Genomic DNA, 18,006 nt, shown 5'->3' with positions numbered 1-18,006 from the left:
GGCCAAAGACAGAAAGCTTCTTAATAAGATGGCATCGGCCGGGCGCGGTGGCTCAAGCCTGTAATCCCAGCACTTTGGGAGGCCGAGACGGGCGGATCACGAGGTCAGGAGATCGAGACCATCCTGGCTAATACGGTGAAACCCCGTCTCTACTAAAAAATACAAAAAAAAAAAAAACCAGCCGGGCGACGAGGCGGGCACCTGTAGTCCCAGCTACTCGGGAGGCTGAGACAGGAGAATGGCGTCAACCCGGGAGGCGGAGCTTGCAGTGAGCTGAGAGCCGGCCACTGCACTCCAGCCTGGGTGGCAGAGCAAGACTCCGTCTCAAAAAAAAAAAAAAAAAAAAATAAGATGGCATCTTACCTTAATAACCTTGTCAGTTCCAGAAGTCAGTAACCATCCTCTGGTTGCATCGAAATGCACATGCACAATGTTATGTTTACTGTCATGGAAGGTGGCTGTGGGTGCACGTCTGGAAGGAGCAAAGAAAGCTTCTGAGAAGAAAAGGTTGTAACATATGAATGAGAGAGATCTAGGATGACATTAGGCTCTAAATTTTGGCCTCATGGCTAAAACTGCTTCACTGATAGGAATGTTCCTCAGATCTGACTTTATTCCCTAGTGACCAGTTATGATTAAAAAAAAAATACAAGAATTCTTATAGTCTTTAAAATGGGAAAGAGATGAAAATTTCTAAAAGTCCTTCTGGAGAATGTTGCTCTGATGGTGTCTGTGATAATCTCCACCCAAGCTTTTAAAAACCATAGTGCTTTTGCTAAGTTTGAGCTCAGAAGGACTTGCCAGTAAAATAGTCTATTTAATTAAAAAAAAAAAAAAGGAACCAAGATAGTACTAAGTGTCCCATGATATTACTAAATGTCGTTCTAATTGGAGAACTATCCCCTCCATTCATTTTCCTTTTCACTGGTATGACTGCAGACTTGGTTTTTCTATAGTATTCTAAAGCTGTAACAAGCAAAACAAAATAACAAACAAACATCATTATTTTTGGATTTTTAACATATACTTTTTTTTTTTTTAAGTAAGAAGACTTGTCAACTGCCTAGGTGCTCTAGAGGCAATGCAAGTGCTTCCACAGAGAAGAGGCAGAAGAAACAGAGGTGGGAAAAGGCTCAGGGTGCAGTCTAGGAGACAGCGCTCTTACCACGCTTCAAGGGGCCCACTTCACTGCAGTGGGCTCTCTCAGGACAATTTTTTCTTCTTCTTTTTTTTTTTCTACAGCTAAATCGGCAGGATAGATCTTCAGTATCTTAAAATGGTTACTTTAAATTTTTAGAAGATTTAGGCTTAACTGTAAGCCCTTTAGACTCTTAAAGTCTATGTCTTTAGCTAGAAAATGAAGAATTAAAGTAGACTATCTCTAAGGTCTCTTGTACTCTCTAATTCAATGAGAAAACCCTCTTACTAATTTCATCATGTATGATGAGTGGAAAATAATGAGTGAACATAAATGCATACTTATGCAAGGGCATCTTATTTTATATTTGATATGGATAAGTAAGACTACTTATGATTTTACTGTAATATAAGGTGCTGGGAGGATTGGGAAGACAAGCTAACCTGCAGATCCTCCTGTAAGTCACTAAAATTAGCGAAATGCTGTAGAGCACTGTGTTTACATCTGGGGACAGCTTTCAATGAGCCAACACTAAAGAGATAACATAGATTTGTCCCCACACCTCCACAGCACACTGAGGGGTAGTAACCTATGTCCTGGGTTATTGGGCAGGTCTGACGAGCAGCCAGCTGAGCAACTGGGCAACTGGGAATATCTGCCTATTGGGTAAAGTGACTTAGCTCTTCCCGGAAAATGAAACCTTCTGGACCCATGGACTCACTCAACTCCTGTAAATATACCAGCTTGGGACAGAAAGTGAATCCTGAGCCCTTATACTCCTGGGTAATTCTCAAGTAAATGAGCAGACAGAAGGGTTTGTTCTGAGAGCACCTATCTTAAAGGCACATAACCTAGAAATTAGAAAGAACACAGAGATGAATTCTTTGAGTGTATTTTCTCTTCTCCTGTCTCACAGGATAACACAAATCTCTTGGTGGCAAAGGAGAGCTTTTACTACTCGCCATGGACTATATTCTAAACCAGCAGAAACTAGAGCAACCCTAGTGATGGCTGCGGCACTGAGTGCAGGGCTCAGATTAGACTCTCGCTTTAACCTGAAGCGGTCCTCAGGCTGCAGGAACTTACTCTTCATCTGTGATGGCCTCGTGGCAGCTGTCACAGACTCTCACTTCAAACTCGAAGCCCATCAGGGGGATGGAGGAGCGCTTGGAGCTGCATTTGCCGCAGACAGCCTTCCCACACTTGCGGCAGTGGTGCTGGAGGAGGGAGAGAAAATACTCATCGTGGCTCCCTCGGCTCCTGAGGCCCCCGCACCTCACCCCTCCTGGCAGAGAGAGGTGTAATCAACTGCATCCAGGTGAGGATGCTGAACAAGAGTGCCTCAGAACTAAAGGGAACACACTAGATGTGTTCTTTTTTGGGGCTCTGTTTATTCAACAAGGACTGTTGGGTAACACACTTGACAGGGACACCTCCCCACTCTCTTGCTTTTCCCTACTCTTGGTCCTTTCCAATAATCATACTAGGAACTACAGAGGAACCACCCAGGGGCCAGGTGATCTTACAGCAGGGTGTCTGAGAAACTGACATCTCAGGAGATTATGCTGCTGGATGAAGGAGAACATGCAGGAAACCTGATTCAATCTGCTGACTTTGGCCATGGTATAAGCCTAGGTGACCTAACATTTTATTTCCTTGGGGAAGACCAAACTGAACCATGGACTCAGATTGAGAATGCTGTATTGTAAGTAGATCTAAATAACCAAACTTAATCAGAAGGAGGGAAAGTAAAATAATTAAGGAGTGAGAAACACCATTTATATAATTTATATAATTTCATGGTCTGGTATCCATACGAACTAAGCATGACACCTCTAATTGTAAGGTGTATTGCAATAGAGGCCACTAGAATTCTAAAATCACATCCCTAACTGCTTACTGGGAACCAGCCACTACAGAAACTGAATCCAGCAGGAATGAGCTACAGTAGACAAACAGAGTAAATGACTGTGCAATCACAAGGTGACTCCAGGATAATAATTTACCCTCACCACAACTCCCACCCAGGGGTGTGATTTCTTCTAAGATCACATGGTTGAGCTATTTCCACACAATTACATTTTGATGAAGCATCCATATCACTCACCTGTCTTAGACCAATTTTCTTACTGTCCCACATTTGCTTGAAGTTCCAGAAGAAAGGCTGATCACACTTTTGGCAGGAATCACTGTCCAACCATTCAGGGGTCTTGTCAAATAAAGCACAGAACAGGTCACTGTGGCCAGCAGTGAGGACAATGGAACCACTGGCCCTGATGAAACTTACAGAGCAATCAGGACATGTTTCTAAGAGATGTGATTTCTCAGTCAATCATTCAAAAAATATTTACCGAATGTCTATTCTGTGGCAGGCCCTGGGGATGGGATGTAGTGGTGAATAAGAATCTCCACCATCATGAAAATATGATTAATAATTATTTACATAAGCATAAGTGTGTGAAGGCCCAAGAGGGAGAAGCACAGAGTGCTTTGGCAGAGGGATCACAGGAGCTTCTGACCCAGGCTGAGGTTCTCAGACAAATAAGACAACTGAGACCTGGGGATGGATGGAGCGCAGATGGGGAAAACGAGGGATGAGGCTGGAGGGGGCAGTATTAATGTTTGTTTGTGAAACAATTTCTCGAATACCAACTTATTACCATTAAAATTATGTAGTAAAAACAGATAAATATTTAAAGACATGGAACATGTTCAATATATAATAAACTAACACAAAACCCCCAGGTTATTAAACAGTATCATAGCACAGAGTTAAGACAGACTAGGAGAAGATATTTATAAAGTTTGTAACTAACAACTCCTGCAAATTACTGTATACAAAGAATCCCTGGAAAATCAATATGGAAATCACAAGAAACAGTTGAGAAACGGGCAGAAGATACAAAAGATATGAGCATGCAGTTCACAGTCAGGGAAGTCTGAATGGCTAACATATGTGACGAGAGGCTCAAATTTACTGTTAAAAAGAGAATGCAAATAAAAATGAGATACTGTTTTACCTCTGTCTCCAAAAGGGCAAAACCAGAAAGGGAGGGAACAATTGCTACTGGTGAGGATGTGGGGTGTCAGAAAACTCCCTGTTCTCCATTAGAAGTACAAATGAGTACAGCTGTTTGGTTGCATTTAGCAAAATCAAGAATATACCTTCAATTGATCACACTCTTGGGTTTATGGCCCTGAGAGTCTCACACAGTGCAGATCTGTGAGGGGACACATACAAGAAGGTCATCTGGGCACTGTGTGTGGTACCAGGGAGTCTGTGCCAGTCTACATGCCCTTTGCTTGGGAAACACAGAAGTAAAATGTGACTGGTACACATGATGGGGTCCTGTGCAGAAGCACCACAAGCAACAGCAGGATGGTAGAGCTCAAAAGGGTTCAATGGCAAAAGTTGGAAATAGAACTAGACTTACAGTACATCAGTTACGTAAACTTTTTTTTTTCTTTTTTTTTTGAAACAGTCTTGCTGTGTTGCCCAGGCTGGAGTAGTGGTGTGACTTTGGCTCACTGCAACCTTCGCCTCCCAGGTTCATGCAATTCTCCTGCCTCAGCCTCCTGAGAAGCTGAGATGACAGGCGTCTGCCACCATGCCTGGCTAATTTTTTTTGTATTGTTAGTAGAAACAGGGTTTTGCCATGTTGGCCAGCCTGGTCTCGAACTCCTGACCTCAAGTGATCCACCCGCCTCGGCCTCCCAAAAGCTGGGATTACAGGCATTAGCCACCACGCCCGGCTGAGTTATGTAAACTTTAAAACACACACACAGACACATACACACACACACAGATACACACACCTTTTATAAGGAAGCATGTGTGTTCAGGACACACATTAAATGCATCACAGTGGGTATGCATGAGGAGGCATTTGGGAGTTAAGGACCGATAAAGGGGAAAAAAAATAAATCAGCATGTTTGTGATTCTATTTTTTGTTAAAAAAAAAAAAAAAGTCTTACACACGTGTTATGTGTAGAGAAAAATGTTAGGAAGGATGTACGCCAACATGTTCAGAGTGCTATTTCTGGGTGGTGGTAGTATGAGTAACTGACATCTTTTCTATTTACTAATGAGCACTTTGTAACTTTTCTACCAAGAATATTATATACAATATATACTTTTAAAAAATGCTAAAAGTTAACAAAACAAAAATGGATTTTCTTAACTGTATAAGACACCTGTTCAACCTATGAGATGTCGCTCGATCTACATCCAGCTACTTGAGGTCTTCCATTGTCTGCTCTTATCTTTCAGCTAGCTGCCATCCTCTCATCTGACTGCTGCTCTAAATTGCTCATGAGCACTAATGCACCGCATCAACCTATTGTGTTCCCCTTGTCCTTACTCTTGCTGTTTCTTGGCCTGCAAAGCCCATGTGCTCCTGCTCAGAGCACATCCAGACCCTGCTGATCCTTCAGCACAATATTCCTCCATCAACATTCACTGAGAACATCAGCCAATGATGACTCCATCCCTTCTAAAATACCCAGCGCCGATGCTCTAGCATATATCAACTATAATTTCATCATTTACACCATTTAATAGAATTCTGAAGTTTCCCCCTACAAGCCTTTTCTTCCGGAAAGTCTGTCAGTACTTCAGGTTAGAGACAATTTCATTATGTGTCGCAGACCTCCCAAGGTGAGCATTACACAGCACTTATCATAACTAGGAAGCAGCTCCATAGAGGCTAAGATTAAAACAAAAATCCCAGGAAATTTCTGTTTATAAAAATGATACTTGCAAAAAAATGAATGCTCCATTGCTTATTTAGAGTGTTGACTCACTAAGATTTTAAATTAGTCAATAGTATTGGGTGCCTCTATATCTGCATATCAAGAGGCTCATAAACAAGGTTGCTCAAAGAACTGCCCATCAACCACTTGGTTTCATCTCTGGACACCACACTGTTATCCTCCTTTGGCCGCTGCCCATAAAGGGTCCAGGCTGCATGTGCCAAGGGAAAAGAATCGGGTCCTTCTCCCCTCCCCTGGTTTGGTTAGGTGGGTCCAGAAAGAAGTCAGGAAAGACCAGGTGTGACTGTCCCTAACCCAAAGCAGGCTGCCATGCAGAACCCAACCCAGGACATAATCACCAGCCATGCGGGAACATGGTTAACATGACTGGCACTCATCGCAAACATCTCCAGCCTTTGTATTAATGGTGCCAAGTATAGTTTTCAAAAGCAATGTTCTACAATTCCCCACCTTCTAACAGTAATGATCATTTTGATTGGTTACTAATAGAATTCCCATGGACTTAAGATCTGAACAAATAAAGCTTTAATCTTCTTAAGCATATAATTACTGGCATTTGAAAAAGGCATTACATTGTGGGTAATAGCAACTACTCTCCTGAAATGAGACTGGGGTGAGGGCATGGAAAGAAGATAGGAGACTTCTGTCTTTTTAAAATGTTTCTTTTCTATGTAATTCTTGTATCCTGCAAGAAATTAATTATAAGAATGTGCATTGTCAAAGGGAAAGTCTACCCAGAATAATTCTAATGTAATGGGAAAACGGTTAACTTCAAAGTGCTTGTCAAAGGAGATATGCAGGAAACATATTCGTTAAGATGCTCAAAGATTAAAATGAAAGCTCATAAAAAAGAATGTTCTGATAACATGTAAATACGTGCTAAAAAACTAAGGATATATTTATATCTGGGGAACTATTTAGAACATGACTTACAAAGTACAAAATAATTATTTCTAGTATTTCTATTAATACCAAACTAAGGATTCTTGCTTCATCTTAGCCACTATTTTCTTCCATGACATAAATCACGTGAGTCCTCTGTTTTTGTAGAGCATTTTATACCAAAGGACTAATCACCAGGAAGTAGATGATTTCTTTTCCTCACCTGTACTTTCGCTGTGAATGGTGTAACAGATTTAAACAGCTTGGTCTCAGTCAAAATTCTTACAAAATCTCCATCACAGGAATGTTACATGCCAACTTGTGAGGGGGGAAAAAAAAAACCTCAACCCAAACAACTCCTTTTATGCTATAATTCTTTGATGTTATATGCCTTATTTCATGGTTTAATCATAAAGGAATAAGAAATAAGCAGGAAGGGAGGAGGGCCAGAACCACAAGGCCCACCCCACCCTGCTGTGCCACCTACCTCCTGCCTCTCCACGTCCATGTTCCAGACGACAATCCCACCATCACCGCCACAGGAGATCAGCTGTCGCGTGTGCTGCGCATAGGAGAGGGCCTGGACTTTGTCGCTGTGAAAGAAACCAAGGGTTAGTGACAGTTTAGGAGAACAAATGCAAGGCCTCGCGGCAGAAACCTCGGCAAGGTCAGCCAATGTGCTCACTCACTCTGAGCCCCAAGTGTAGATCTTAGAAACCTGATGGAATTTTCAGCATGCTAAAGGTCAGAAGAGTATCCGGGATTTAAAATAAGTCTGAATGCTCCTTGACATGTTCAGGCCCCAGGAAGAGGTAATCTGTCAGTTACAACACTTAAGGAAAAAAGCTGATTGTTGAATGGGCTGTAACTTCTTACTGGTTCCCTCCTTCCTTAAGTAATTAAAATCTATAGCATATGTTCATTTTATATTTGTTCAAGAGTCATGATTTTCCCTTTTACAAAATTATCCTTGAAGAGTTTTGGAGGTCATCCGTTGAGATGCCCACCGGATTTACCTGACACAGCCAGGTAAACTGTGTTGCCTGAGGTGTGTACCTCACAAGTGGCTTAGGACCAGCCATGCCTTTTCTTGGCTCCCAGAGTGAACCCATAGTAGTAACAGACCTGAATTTCACAGGCTCTCCATTTCTCTAGTTTTTACTCTCTCTCTCCTGATTCTGTTTTATTTTTCTTTCTAGTTTGTGCAGGGCTGACAAGTTACTCCTTCTTGGCAGCAAAGATGATGGAGAATTTAGTTTTATGGTCTGAGTGATTGTTAACAATGGATTACAGAGATCTATCTTTGTTGGGTGAGAGAACAGGGTATATAGTTTCTTGGGTTTTTCTTTTTTTTTTTGTATGGTTGTCTATTTTGAGCTCAAATCAATGAAGAATTTTGTTTCTACTGGGAAGGAGAACAGCTCTTTGATATCTGGACTGGTGATTTTTTTTGTGTTTCTGTTTATTCTTGATCTGTGGCTGAAGTTGAAAACCTAAAGCTATTAAGCTCTGTCTATGTGTTTATAATCCAGAAAAGCCTTCACCTCTTGCTGTGTGTGGAATGCTTTCCTATTTCCAGAGGGTGTCAATAAATTGGATTACAATACCTTTTAAATTAAAAGAACTTGTTCTGATTGTCTGATAGAGATAAACAAGTGCTTTTATAAATTGAGTCCTCCTAAAATCACAGAACATCAAACCTCTAATATTGTGAACCTGCTAGACTTAAACATAAACATTCTTTTAACAGAAACTGCTAGCCAATTCAGTAATATTTTAAGAATCCAAGTTCATAAAATTAAGTTTCATTTGGCAAATAAGACTAGTAACATAGGTTTTAAAATGTTACATCTTTCTCTGATTTATTAGTGTTGAACAGAATACAAGTGTGCATTTTATTTTTATTTATCCTAAATTTATTCAGGATAGCTGGCCAAATGAGCTCATACATAATGTTTAAGATTATTAAAAATATAAATTGTGTTCAGCTGAATTGAATAATTATTCTGACAAACTTTTTTATATGAATAGCAATTATATTTTGTAGCATATCAACTTAAAGATAATTTCCAAGATCCTTAGGTAACAAAATGGACTAATGTTAACCCGAGCTAATCAAGAAATCATTGGATACCTAGATAATGTCTACATAAGTTAGAATACTGTGACTTTGTATAAAGTATAATATTAAGTTTACATATGTTTGCTTCTTATTTTTCTATGCTATAGTGAGGCTATACCTTTGAGTTGTGTCAATACATGAGTTCATTTTTTGCCACTTTAAGGGAATGTAAAAGTGCCGTATGTCACTATGGAAATTTCAGTAATGTGTGTTCATGAGTTTTGCTAGTCTGCTAAAATGATTATATGGGACAATTTGTCCATATCCTCCCTCCTCCTAATTTTCTCTATGAAATATAACTTAGTTTCTTTGGTTAATTATTATAATTTAAATGGGTGGTTGAGATTATGCCAGGAGCATTAATGAAAAGAAATACAATGGTTTTGTTTTCGAAGAAAACGGGTTAGCTTTGTATCAAAGCAGTGGTTCTTGAACTTTTGGTCTCACAATCCCTTTATACTCTTAAAACTTATTTGAGGACACCAAAGAGCTTTGGTTTAATAAGTGATAATGATCAATGTTTACTGTATTTGGAAATAAAACTGAGAAATTTTAAAAACATTAATTCATTTGAAAACAGCAATGATGAATAAATTTCATTTTAACATGTCACATATTTTTTAAAAAAAAAAAAAAGCCATTTTNAAAACTTATTTGAGGACACCAAAGAGCTTTGGTTTAATAAGTGATAATGATCAATGTTTACTGTATTTGGAAATAAAACTGAGAAATTTTAAAAACATTAATTCATTTGAAAACAGCAATGATGAATACATTTCATTTTAACATGTCACATATTTTGTAAAAAAAAAAAAAAGACATTTTCCAAAACAAAAAATTATGATGAGAAAAATGACATTCTTTAATATTTTTGCAAGTCTTTCTAATATCTGGCTTAATAGGAGAGCTGGATAATCATCTTTCTGTATTTATCATAATCATAATATCACTTCTTATAGCTTCTGGAAAACTCCACTGTATACTTTTGAGAGAATGAAGATGAAAAGGGTAATACTAAAGTGTCAATTTGTTCCAGAATACGAAAGAGAAAAATGAGGGACAAAACTTGGAAAGTGAGTTTTACTTGCTTTGGCTTATAATACTTTCGTCTGAAAAAAAGCTATAAGATGCATTACAATTTTGGCTAAGTTCCCTCAGTTTTGATGGCTTGCTTCCTTAGTTTACTGATTAATGCCTACAATGTGAAAGGATGTTCTTTACCTTCTGTGGAATCTGCCTAGCTAGCAGAGATTCTGTGTCTCACCAGAATTATTTTCAGTACTTTAATGTTGACTTGATTAATGCTCTTAAGAAAAATAAAAGAGAGAGAACAAGAAGTACTCACGTGTGAAAAGAATTTTAAATTATTTAAAATTGTGTTATCATCTATGCTTATTTTTAAATGTTTTACTGCTTTAATTATATAGATAACCAGGTATTGCTTCTTAAGCAGCCGTGCTCCTATCTTACCCCACTTAAAATTCCCTTGACAACTCTTGTTAGTAATAAAGCCTGAAGTAACAAATAAAATGAACACTCCAACAGTTGATTTCTCAGCAAGGCAAAGTTTACTTCTGCAGAAGGGTGCTGCTCGTTAGTCTGGTCACCACAAGAGCACACTGAACAAAGGAAAACAGTGGCTTTATCCCTAACACATTGGCTTCTACTGCTGTGTCCAGTCTCCATTGGCTAGAGTTGGACTGCACAATCTAAGCTGAACTCGGCTGGCTAACTTGAGAAGTGCAGGGATGCAGTTACACTGGTGGGAAAACAGTTTTGGCGGTGGGGGTAGGGGGCGTTGCGACGGGAGGGGTGATTTACAGAGGGAGCAGCAGATGTGGAATGTGGGCTCTATAGATAAAGACTGAGAGGAAGGTTGTTTCCCAGGGCAAGGGCACACAGAGAGTAAGGAAGTCTGGCCTTGAGAGCAGGGAACAAAGGACAAGGGAACTTAAACACGTTAACCCTTTGAAGAAGAATGTCTTACTGTATACAACCCTGGTTTTGCCTTTCCAAACTGAACCTCTGTTTTGAAAAAATAAAATTTTTAGGATGTGTTTTATGCCTGAAGATTTCCCAAAGAGGTCCTAGAAAATCATAAAGACTTGTTCCCTTGACTTACAAAAAGAGAAATGTGGTGAGGTGCAGTGGCTCATGTCTGTAATCCCAGCACTTTGGGAAGCTGAGGCAGAAGGACTGCTTGAGCCAAGGAATTTGAGAGCAGCCTGGGCAGCATGGTGAGACCCTGTCTCTATAAAAATTAAAAAAATAGTCAGATGTGGTGGTACACGCCTGTAGTTCCAGCTACTAGGGAGGCTGAGATCAGAGGATCACTTGAGCCTGAAAGGTTGAGGCTGCAGCAAGCTGTGATCATACCACTGCACTCCAGCCTGGGTGACAGAGCGAGATCTTGTCTGAAAAAGGAAAAAAAATTTAAAAAAGAAATGCTATAAATAATTGCATTTGTTTGATGTGTTACTATTTTAAGAGTAAATGGGAATAATTGTCAGATCAGAAGAGATGCTCAGCCGGCCCTAGGTTAAATCAGTAAGTAAAAAATTTTCTTAGTATTTCAGAAATTATATGTTTTATTGGAAGACTGTGGATATTTCCTGATGTCATTATTGTCTATAATGTTTTTACCCATGGGGAAATACTGATCACAATTCTTAGGAAATAGTTATATAGCATATCCCAATGGGGAATTTTACTTTCCCTCATTCTGCTATCATTGGTCACAATTACAAATTAATCCTTGTTACAAAATCTCTATAATCTGTAGATAATTTCTGTATTATTCTGATCCTTGCCTGAAGGCCCTGCTATAGGGTTTGTGACTTCAATAAAGGACAGCCTCAGAGTTTCATGGAAAAGAACTATTTGTACTAGGTATTTTAAAATATTGATATTTCAAAGAACAGACTCTTTGGCACAGGCCGCTGAGCTGACATTGCTTAGATAATTTTTAAGCTGTGCCAGTGGATTGAGTCAGGATTTCCTTGGATTTCTGGACCCTTTTTAGTCTGAATGCAGATGGCTTCATGAATGTGAACTGCTAAACCAAGAACCATCAGAACAAGAATTAATTACAGTTCATTCATAGAACTGAATGAACAGAACAGGGAAATTCTATTGTGGTTATTTGTCTGGAATACTGTTGATGTTGTTTTAATGTTCTATTTTCTGGATATATAAGGATGCCTTTTCTCTTATTTTAAAGCTATCTCTAACCCACAATTTTGTAAACTGTTATTATAAGTTAAATCAAAACATTTAAGAAATGATACCCAATTCTCACTGACTGCCCAGAATTTAAGAAAACTGTTACAGAGAATCCTTAATTTTCATGGAAACACAGTTATCTGCATTGATTCAATGAGAATCTATTGGCAAGATATAACTGGGCAAATCAGCTGTATTACCTGGAGTGTCATGTGTGAGAATGATGCTCACTGAATCAGATATGACTAGCCACTTTAAGAACTCATAGAGCCAACTTACAAAGCCTTCCCAGGAAAACTGGCCTGGTATCTGATTTGCAGGGTCCTGGCCTTACAACTGGTAAGGAAGGTACCAGGCCAAGAACCTAGCAAATGGTGGAAACTTTGAGCAATTCAACTGTTGCAAGTACTGCAGGTGAAATATAGTAGAGTTTCTTGAGCTTAGTTTTCTAGCCTTGGTATGGCAAATTTTAAGAGTCTCTGAAAAGTCCAGTCCAGCGGTGGCTCACACCTGTAATCGCAGCCCTTTGGGAGTTCAAGACCAGCCTGGTCAATGTGAAGAAACTCCATCTCTACTGAAAATACAAAAATTAGCTGGGCATGGTGGCGCATGCCTGTAATCCCAGCTACTTGGGAGGCTGAGGCAGGAGAATGGCTTGAACTTGGAGGTGGAGATGGCGGTGAGCCAAGATCACACCACTGCACTCCAGCCTGGGCGACAGAGCGAGACTCTGTCTCCAAAAAGAAAAAAAAGAAAAGAAAAGAAAAGTCCAGTGTCCAGTGCAAGATTCTTTATAAAAACTTCCAGGTAGAAGTGAATTTTGTGGGCTTAACACAAAATTGTTGGATACTGTGTGGCTCTGGATATGCAAAGCAAATATGAGTGGCCTATACGGTTCATTAAGACTCTTTACTCTACCAATATAAATAATCAGGACTAACCTCCTGACACTAGCCTGTTTTTTTTTTTTTTTTTTTTTTTGTGATGAAGGATAATCATTGAGATTATTATGATCACAGGGGAGGAGGGGGGAAGCACAATCAGGTAAACTCAGAAAGACTTGAAATGGGCAAAAAGAGATCACTGGTCATCTTTTCAGCGGAACTTCAGGTGTTGTCTAGCACACTCTTCTGGGCTATCTGATTCTACAGGGGACTACATCTTTTAGTATTTTTACTAACCTGCTTACAACTCTATAAAGAATACTGATATTATTGCAAACAAATCTTGTCCAGTGAAGACACACCTAATCCCACACCCCACCCTGCCCATGGGAGAAGCCAGCTGTGCGTCTGCTAACAAATTCATTTTCACATTCTCTGTTGCCTATGTATGTGTCTACTCTTTGGATTTTCCTTTGGACTGACTGTAACCTCTTACTCTGCCAGTCAGTTAATTATTAATTAATGCCTAATATAAAATCTTTGACATGTATTCATTTTTTAAAAAGTCAATTGGGTTTTCCCTATCTCTCCTGGTTGTTATTTCACACTTTTTAAAGTATAGAGTGCCACCACCGTGACACTCAAGGGCAAGAAAAATCTGTCTAGTTGCACAGACTCGTAATTGTATGATTTGAACTACATTTCATTTGTTGAGGCATCTTGATACACATCAATGATCTTGTAAAACCAAAATAAGCTACATAAGGAACTGCTTTGCCACTCATAGCTGGCAGCAACATTCAGCAACAAATACATAATTTATGGGACTCCAGTACTGTTAATATTCCAGCATAGAAGAGTGAAACACAGTGATGAATGCTGGATTCCAAGTTTGACAATAAAGTTGCTCTAGACTTCTTGATTTAGGGATTCAAAATACAACCACCTTGCAGTTAAAAGCTAGGTGAGGGAACATCCCAGGTTTACAGGTTAAGAGTTACGAAGAATGAAAAGATACCTTCTAACATTTGTGTTTCAGCTGACATCACTGTAGCATTTATACTAGAAAGCATTTCAAAACTGGTCATTATTTCATGGACGAGTATTACCATGTACTGCACTGCAAATGCTCTTACAAGTGCACAAACCCCCCACTTTTCACAACCACCAGGATCTGCCATCTATAAATACTACAGTTAGTGGGATGGCCTCATTTCCTTTCTCACCAGTCCTAGCAGCAACATATGTCTGTCAGGTCCAGCTATATAATTGGAGGGACTAGTGCAAAATGAAAATACAGAGTCCCTTTTAAAAACTTGATTAAGAATTACAAGATGGTGGCAGCAGCTCATTAAACCAAGCGTGAGGCCCTTCTAAGAATGGGGCCTTGTGTGACTGCACAGGTCACATGCCCATGAAGTCAGTCCTGTGTCTGATGATTAAGGGAGAGAGTAAAGAAGGCCTTACGTTTTTAGAGAAACAGATCTCAGACACAAGCTAACATCTGCCCAACAGTCAACTTAAGCCTTTCTTCATCCCTCAAGAGTAAGGGGAACTCAAATGTATAGCATTGTTCATTTCTTTGATGAAAAGTTTAGGTTTTTTAGTGGGCATCTAATTATGCTTCTACTACCAGCGATCTCACTCTCCTATATGCATAGGTCTTCCAAGCTCCAAGGACCAGAGAAGGCTGTGAGCAATCCACCCAAGTGAGGTCTCCCAGACAGTACTACGTAGGGTCATCCCAAGCCAAAGCACCCTAAAAGGGATCTGCTTCCTCAGGGATCCTTGGTCCACTGCCAGGCTAAACCTGAACTCAGGGACCCCCATCTAGGGGCACTGGTTTGAGCACCAGTGATGTTCTGCTGTTTTGTGGCAGGGTGGAGGTTTAGATTAGGCTCTCGTCCTCTGTCCACTTGTATTTCCTGAACCCACTGTATTTTAGTTCATGCCATTCTCTGTTCTGGGTAACCTCCTAATCCTGAGAACTATGAGAATCTCTTCATCTAACATCCAAACCAAGAGTGACCCCCCCTACACTGAGGCCTCCCACTTTCCAGTAAAATTGGTGAACGGTGCCACCTTTGCCTGTTTTCATACTGGTAGCACATCTCCACAAAGGCAGGGCTATTTCCTAACTCACTTTTGTGTTCTGAGTATCTAACACAAAGTCTGGTATGTAGCTGGAGCTCAGTAAACATGTGTTGACTGAGTTGTGAATATATGTTAATATTTCCTTAGGAAATTCTACAAAGAGAATCAGTAGTCAGATCCCAAGGCAAGATTTTTTACCTGGAATTTTTATTAACAAGAGTAATCTTAACAACCGCCATTTACCAGGCCTGTATGCCTGGGCTGATTATTTTACATGCATTACATCATTTATATTTTTTGACAACCTTGTGAGGGTTTTTCCTTCCAATTTTGTCCTTATTTTAGAGATGAGAAAACTGAAGATCAGAGAGGTGCAGTGCCTTGCCTGAGGCTGCAGGCCATTGGCAGAAGGGCCAGTTCAAATACAGTTTGACCCGACTCAGAGGCCTGCACACTAATGACCACATTTTCCAGCCCTTCTGTCTTTGAGAAGATTCTCCCTTCTATGAAAACTCTCATGGCTGGTATTTTGACCTATTATGTGTTTAGCTAAATAGTTAAAAAAGACATCTCTTCCCCTCTATCCTAACAGTTCCCTAGCACCACAGTGGGAAATGCTCTTAAATCTCACAGATTTGAGCAGAAAGAAAGCTGTCATTTGTACTGATCCTTGTCCTCCTGTCCCCTAACCCAGAAGCTGAATGCAAGAATTCTACTCCTTTTATAACTTTCAATGCAATTTACTCGATACAAGGGGAAAAAGCACAAATTCTCTCAATGGATATTTATTTACAAGTGGCCTATTTCTTTACCAAAAGGCTTTGAGAACTCTTATAACAAAATTCTCATGCGTGGTAAGAGCAGTAAGAAAGAAATCAAGAGCTTGGATTTTGGAAGGAGAAAGCAAATCCACAGACTGGAAGTGCCAGGGGTCCTGACTGTGACCTAGCCTCACATAAGCCGCTGAATCCAGTCTTGGTGGAGGGTTCCAATATGAGGAGTAGCAAAGATCTTTACTGGTGCTTCAAGTCAGGTTATATTAAATCACCATCAAGTCTTAGAAGGATAGGAAAACACTATTAGAAAGAAAAATTATGGGCATGAAGTTGGTCATGAAATGACAGTATTATGTAAGAATTGAAAAGGGATCTAAAAAGACTAAGTACCGTTATTAGCTATGACAAGGTAGGCATGGGACAATAAGTGTCCAGGTTTATGTTTCGGTAACAATCATCCAACTAGTAACTGGTGCTTGCAAACATAACTGGTCCCGGAATCTGGAAACTTTTTTTTTTTTTTTTTTTTTGCCCTTCCTCCCACAGAGCTAGCACAGCACACAATCACGATCCACTTGCTATAGGGAATAAATACACCAGAATGCTTCCAATGCAGATAATACTGTATAAAAGAATACTTTCTTAGCTTTTTTCCCTTGGACTTGGAAACAGTTTCACTGTCATCAGTCACTTTCTTTGGTGCTAAAGCGTTCTCTGCTTTATGGGATTTTTACACACCAAATCGAGCTAGTTATAAAAATGTCACATTTTCTGTTGCTGAAGGATGGTAAGAAGCTGTGGAACTCAGAACAGAAGCCATGTGCAGCTGTCCCTCAACAGAATGGCTGGACATTTCCATACCAAGGAAAGGTAGTCTCCCTATCCTGAGGAGGCCAGTCTGCTCTCCCCGGTTTCCAGGCTCACCAGTTATGTCCCCGATTTGGAACTCTGGCCACCATCAGTCACCCTGGGGGTGGAAGGAAAACCAGGAACTGTAGGAAAGCAAAGGGCAGCCTTGAGGCCTAAGCATCAGCAAACATCATCGGGCATGTTGGGGACCATGTGTTAGTCAATAAATGTTCACTTTAGTATCCCCAGTGCCTTACTGAGGGCTGGATATATCAAAGGTGCTAAGCAGCTCCCTGCTGGACTCAATCAAGGTTTAGAGACCTAAGCTATCAGCTGGAGCTTAATATTGAATATTAATATTGAATACCTCACTATTCTCTTCTAAAAATGGTAACTGAGCTCGCTCTTTTATAGTGTTACTGCCAAGATTAAATGGAGTCTGTGTGTTTTGAAAGTTCTTTCACAAAATATTAGGTGCTACTCAAATATGAGAATCACTGAATGCCAGCAGCTGGCTTTCAGGGTAAAGGAATGGCGGCTGCGAAAGTTGTTTCCTGCCTGCCTGAAAGTGGTCTCCTTTTCTGCCAGATGATCCTGAAACCACCTTTCCATGCCATCTCACTACTTCTGGCGGCTCCAGAGGCTTCTCTATCCCCACCCTGGCATTCAGATCCACTCTAACAGAGTGATACTGATTGATGCTGAGGAAGTTTACTCTCCTGGCTCTGTGACACCAGAGAACCACTCCCCGGGGTTAAAATCTGATGACAAGAAGTCCCTCACAGAGCTTACTTTACGTATTACTAAGCTTGAATTAAATAAAGCACCAGGCAAAGGCCTTCTGCCCTTCATCCTGTATAAAGCCACTTCTGCCTAGTGGCTCCTGATCTCAGCAGCCTGCCTGCTTACCTGTGCACGTTCTAAGGGCACGATTCTATCAGCATAACTCCAAGCAGGGTTCATTCCATTTTCTAAAAGGACAAGTCTGTACTTAGAAACTGGAAGACCTATTTGTTAAAGTTTTGTTTTTCTGGAACTGAGAGACTTATCTAAACTTTATAGTTTTTCCTTTCTTAACAAACTATAGGGGTAAGTTTCCCAGACCCACATTTTCCATTCAGGTCAAGGGGCCTTTGCACACAGTGATGCTGGTGTTAAGCACTGCTGCAGTTCAGCATCTGGTGCATGAAATCGTGCAAGAGTGCTTGCAGTCTTTATTAACCACTGTGTACACATAAAACCAGTTAGGAGTTAAACTGAATGAG

The 18,006-nt window shown here is 40.1% G+C and overlaps 1 protein-coding gene across 1 annotated transcript in view; it reads right to left on the bottom strand.

Moving 5' to 3' along the window:
- The window catches only part of WDFY2 (WD repeat and FYVE domain containing 2), a 47,694-nt gene that overhangs the window by 8,457 nt on the left and 21,231 nt on the right, over nucleotides 1-18,006 (bottom strand). Inside the window, exons 4-7 of the mRNA XM_017891461.1 lie at nucleotides 7,282-7,387; nucleotides 3,246-3,347; nucleotides 2,225-2,355; nucleotides 364-472 (exon numbers count right to left, since the gene is read on the bottom strand). Of these exons, the coding sequence (XP_017746950.1) occupies nucleotides 364-472; nucleotides 2,225-2,355; nucleotides 3,246-3,347; nucleotides 7,282-7,387 (448 nt within the window). The remainder of the gene's footprint in view (nucleotides 1-363; nucleotides 473-2,224; nucleotides 2,356-3,245; nucleotides 3,348-7,281; nucleotides 7,388-18,006) is intronic.

Source organism: Rhinopithecus bieti, unplaced genomic scaffold (assembly GCF_001698545.2).
Source record: "Rhinopithecus bieti isolate Rb0 unplaced genomic scaffold, ASM169854v2 scaffold_21635, whole genome shotgun sequence".
NCBI lineage: Eukaryota > Metazoa > Chordata > Mammalia > Primates > Cercopithecidae > Rhinopithecus > Rhinopithecus bieti.
Note: the sequence above shows the minus strand (reverse complement) of the source record. Positions and strands in the feature narration are given on the sequence as shown.